The sequence below is a fragment of the Coffea arabica genome, chromosome 8e, assembly GCF_036785885.1.
Source record: "Coffea arabica cultivar ET-39 chromosome 8e, Coffea Arabica ET-39 HiFi, whole genome shotgun sequence".
NCBI classification, from domain to species: domain Eukaryota; kingdom Viridiplantae; phylum Streptophyta; class Magnoliopsida; order Gentianales; family Rubiaceae; genus Coffea; species Coffea arabica.
The window spans coordinates 8,283,821-8,288,402 of NC_092324.1; the positions used below are offsets into that span (position 1 = coordinate 8,283,821).

A 4,582-nucleotide genomic window follows, 5' to 3' on the forward strand; every position below is an offset into this window, starting at 1 on the left:
TCTGTATATTAGATTTATCACAAGGAGTTTTTTTATATTTTATCCTATTTTATATTAGGGGATGGGACCTAAAGAGATCCAAGAATAATTCAGAGGGATTGAATCATCACCGAATTAGACGGGTACGCTATACGTCCATATGAATTTTTTTTAAATAGACCCATGTTTTTTAAATCATCACCAGATAACAATTAGTAAAAGGTAAGATTTGAATACTTGATCTCCCACCCCATCAAGCTTTAAAGCTTTGGTTGTTGGGTCGGTGGTTTGAAACGTCTGATTTAGATAGGAATAAGAAAAGCGCGGTCCTACACACGTCGTTTACGCGTCTAAGTAACGCGTGGAATCTGCATTTAATTCGATATTTTGATAAATATCTCCTCAATATCCACAATTCCTTGTCAACTACGTCCCAATACCAAATAATATTTCATTTATTTGGAATAAAAAGACTTAATAATATTTAAAAATATTAATAATATCAACAAGTAAATAAATCCTATATATATTCCTCGACTTTTATATATCTACTCCTCTGATTCTTTCGTACAATCACCGCAAACTCACGAGTTTGTTTCATCCTTGGCAAGAAAAACAAGAACTGGTAAGCTCTCTCCCGCCTTCTCTCCACTCCTTTTATCATCCCACACATGCAAGATAAATTTTGTTTAGATTGAATTTTTTGGAATGATTATTCAGATGGATGCTTTTGTAGTTTCTGATTAAAATTTTGATTTTGAATTTCATCATTTTTTGGATGGGTTTGGAGTTATGGGAGATGAATGGAATGGGTGTTTTTTTTTTTAATTGGAATGGGGTATTGTTGAATTTTCTTGTGATGGAAATTGTATTCCATTTTAATGTTTTGACGTATGTTACACAATTATGTGATTGTGATCGTCCGTGATTTGTGATCCAGTTGATTCTTAATGGCTGGGCAGATAATTAGCTTTAATCCGTTCTAATTGAATAGGAAAACTTTGGTTGGCTTTCATCTTCATTTTGTTTCTCGGGGTTGTGAGGAAATGGTTTTATTGCCGGTTTAGTTGTCTGTTTCTTATGCATGTTGATCTGGTATGCGGAGGGTAGACTTGGTTTTGGGTGTTTTCAGGAAAGGCAGTAGTTATCAGAAAAGGAAAAGTGATTAAGCCAAAAGCTTTGCAGTTGAATTTCTTGTTTTCTTAAATTAGTATTCATTTTGATGAAGGGAATGATGATACGTTGGTTTGCTTGGATCCAAGCTGTAATCTGATCCCATGTGGTGAATTATCTGATTTCTAGATCAGTTTTTGAGTTATCTTGAAGGCTCTTGGCGTCTGCCTTTCTTGCTATCTTTGCATTGTTTGATTTTCCTTTCTTCATGTTCTTGGGATATCTTTTTGGGATGTGATTTCGACTGTCCTAATCACCTTTGGGTTCCGGGGGAGGGGGTATGAGACTGAGTCAGATAGATTATATTTTGTCCTTTTATCTTATTTGGAGTCTTTGATTTGTTTAATAATTGGGGTTGGATTTATATATAATAGTTAACCTTTTCTGATGCTATTGAGCATAAATCATAAAGTTTAAGGCCTTCTCCAGTCAATGCAGTGGGTTCATTGGAATATAGTGATACACTGTTGCCGACAAGTATAAACACAAATGTGTTGTCTGTTTACATTGGTGTTCTTAATTTTGTTATACCTAGATTTGATGGTACCTAAGTTATGCTTCCAATAATTTTGGCCGCAGACGCTTTTGTTTCATGACTTTTAGAAAATATTTTGATGCAATATTCTTTGGTAGACAAGTCTAGGGAGCTACAAGGTGTTCATTTGAAAAAATCTTTGTGCTGCTTCTCCATGGATGGGCCAGTGATACATGGGTCAATTGTATCGTGGCGTCGATCATTTGAGGCTTTTTTTTTAATAATTTGCTCAGATGAACACTAGTATCAATTGCACTTTTATGGATGATTATGCCTGTTATTGTATTTTATATGCCTGACTGGCAGCTCTATGCTGTTGCTTTCACTCATTTTATCTTGATGGTATGCCCATCCTGTACAGTGTGCTGGAGATGCATGTGAAATGCATGTTTGAGTTTTTTATTCAATATGGCTGTGTTCCAGCATCAGATTAATTCTAGTGATTTTTTTTCCATTAAATGTCCTTCACATACTTTAGGATAACTCCTGTATGTATTCATGGGTTTTTCAGACTATTAGATGTTGGTTAAATGGTTTATGTAGTTAGCAAATTGATAACATAAACATACTTCTGAAATGACTAATGTCTCTGCACCTGAGAAGTGGAGTATGTTCTTGATTTTTTTTTTTTTTTTGGGTGATAGTGAGTTCTACTTGCTGATTTTTGGCTGATACCGGCCATGACACTTTAGTAATTTCACTTAAATGCATCAGAACAGTATCTGATTTGTCATCTTTAGCAATCTTCTTAAGACATTTATCCTTTCATTTGATTAGTGTGTGTTGTCTTCTCCTTTAGGTGCTAGAAGTTGAAGTTTGAAGAAAAATGGGAGGCGGAAAGGACAAGCATGATGACCATGAGAAAGGGCTATTTTCTCATGGTCACTATCCTCCAGGTCAATATCCTCCTCCACCAGGTGCTTATCCTCCACATGGTGGTTATCCTCCAGCTCAAGGGTATCCACCAGCAGGATATCCTCCTCAGGGGTACCCACCATCTGGATACCCTCCCCAAGGCTACCCTCCATCAGGTTATCCTGGAGGACCATCAGCTCCACATCACTCAGGTAGAGTTGCTACTAAGAGTATACTCTGTTATTTTAAAGATTTTAAAGGCAGTCTTTTCCTAAATATAATGTTCCTGCCTTCTCCTGAACATTTCTAGCCCTAGGCATAAGTGTTTGGTGAGTAAAACAACAGGGAAGGGAAATAAAGAGTAACTTTAACAGATTTTTAGAAGCTAAATGGCTTATTAGTCCTGTGTTCTCTCTGCTCCCTTTGAGATGTGCTTCTGTGCAGCTTAATTTGGTAACTGACTGTCGAAGGAACTTGAATTTTGGGATTTAAGTATATCTGGACCTGCCATTTAGGCCTCTGTCAACTGAAGATTAAAGCGATTTATTGTGTTGTGTAGATCGTTTAATGCTCAAGATTGGTTTTTTCACAGTTGATGGGCCTTGAACATGACTTTCCGTGGTTATCATGGTTTTACATTGAATGCTTGCTAATGATGCCTTTTTCTTGTCTGAATCGGCTGTAACTTCAATTTTTTAAAATTGTCAGATTTGCTCACTTGATAGCCTTACCTGAATTGATATTTTGGAATTGACTCTTTCTGATTTGTCTGAATTATACATCCAATCAGTAATTTGTCCAAAATCTTTTTTTATATTACATTTTTTTTTTTCCAAATTTGAGATGGAAAAGTCTGGAGGGAGTGGTTATATATTACGTTCTACTCTGAACTATATTTTCTGTGTGTGTGTGTATGATGGGCAAGCTTCCTACTGGGTGCATTAAAAAAATAACAAAATAAAAAAGGCCCCTGAGGGGGTGAATTTTTATTTTATGCTTATGTATGTCTAAGCTTGACTAGGTTCCATAGAATGTCCATAAAAAAGAGATGATGAGAAGTTTTTGGCTAGGCTTAGGTACGTGTAATGAACTTCTCTGATGATCAATGCTGTGCATTTTTGCAAGTAGACTAACGGCTTGTTTTAGGCAAGTAATATATTTGTTCACTAGGATACTGGAAGCTTTAAGTGCCGGACATTGTCAAGGTTTTTCTCTACAAAGATGGAAAGTTGCTTCATTTCGTATTCCATGTTGTAGCCAACTTGTTTTCTCATGTGCTTTCAGGGCATGGATCTGGCATGGGGGCATTGCTTGCTGGAGGTGCTGCAGCTGCAGCAGCAGCTTATGGCGCGTCTCATCTGGCCCATGGTTCTCATATGGGGCATGGTGGGCATGGTGGCTATGCACATGGCGGCTATGTTCCTGGGGGTCACTATGGACATGGAAAATTCAAGCATGGCAAGCATGGAAAGCATGGAATGTTTGGCCATGGAAAATTCAAGCATGGCAAGCATGGAAAGCATGGAATGTTCGGGGGAGGGAAGTTCAAGAAGTGGAAGTAAGTCTGATCGTGTAATTGGGCTTATAGATTCTGATTGCCTTCTGTAATCTTTAGTTTTGCAAATAAATAGACAAATGATGCATCCTGGCACATGTGCATGCTTAGGTGCATCTTACCGTGTTTCTTGAAGTATAATATGCTTTTGTTAGCTTCAATGTCTAATTAATGGGAGCTAACCTGTCCTTCTTTAACAGATTTGAGTACATTAGATAAATAATAGTCTGAATTATTAGCTACATCTTGTGTTTCATTCTACATCCAAGTTACAGTAACAGAGGGCTTGTGGATGGTGTAAATGTATCATCATTTGTTTCATGCGTACGATTTCCTTGCACCTTTGTTTTGGTACACGTGGTTTGTATATAATACGCTACGAAAAAGAAAACTTTCTTGTTATTCTGTTTCATTTGATTTGTTGGAAACAATCTAAAGTTATGCGCAAAGGCAAAGTAGAGGCAAACATCAGTTAGGCAAGGTGA

The 4,582-nt window shown here is 37.0% G+C and overlaps 1 protein-coding gene across 1 annotated transcript; it reads left to right on the top strand.

Moving 5' to 3' along the window:
• Positions 1 to 414: 414 nt before the first annotated feature.
• Positions 415 to 4,339, top strand: LOC113704115 (uncharacterized). Its single transcript, XM_027225783.2, has 3 exons — positions 415 to 604; positions 2,487 to 2,754; positions 3,827 to 4,339. Exons 2-3 carry the CDS (start codon positions 2,514 to 2,516, stop codon positions 4,102 to 4,104), a joined length of 519 nt encoding a protein of 172 aa, XP_027081584.1. The 5' UTR covers positions 415 to 604; positions 2,487 to 2,513; the 3' UTR covers positions 4,105 to 4,339.
• Positions 4,340 to 4,582: the final 243 nt, after the last annotated feature.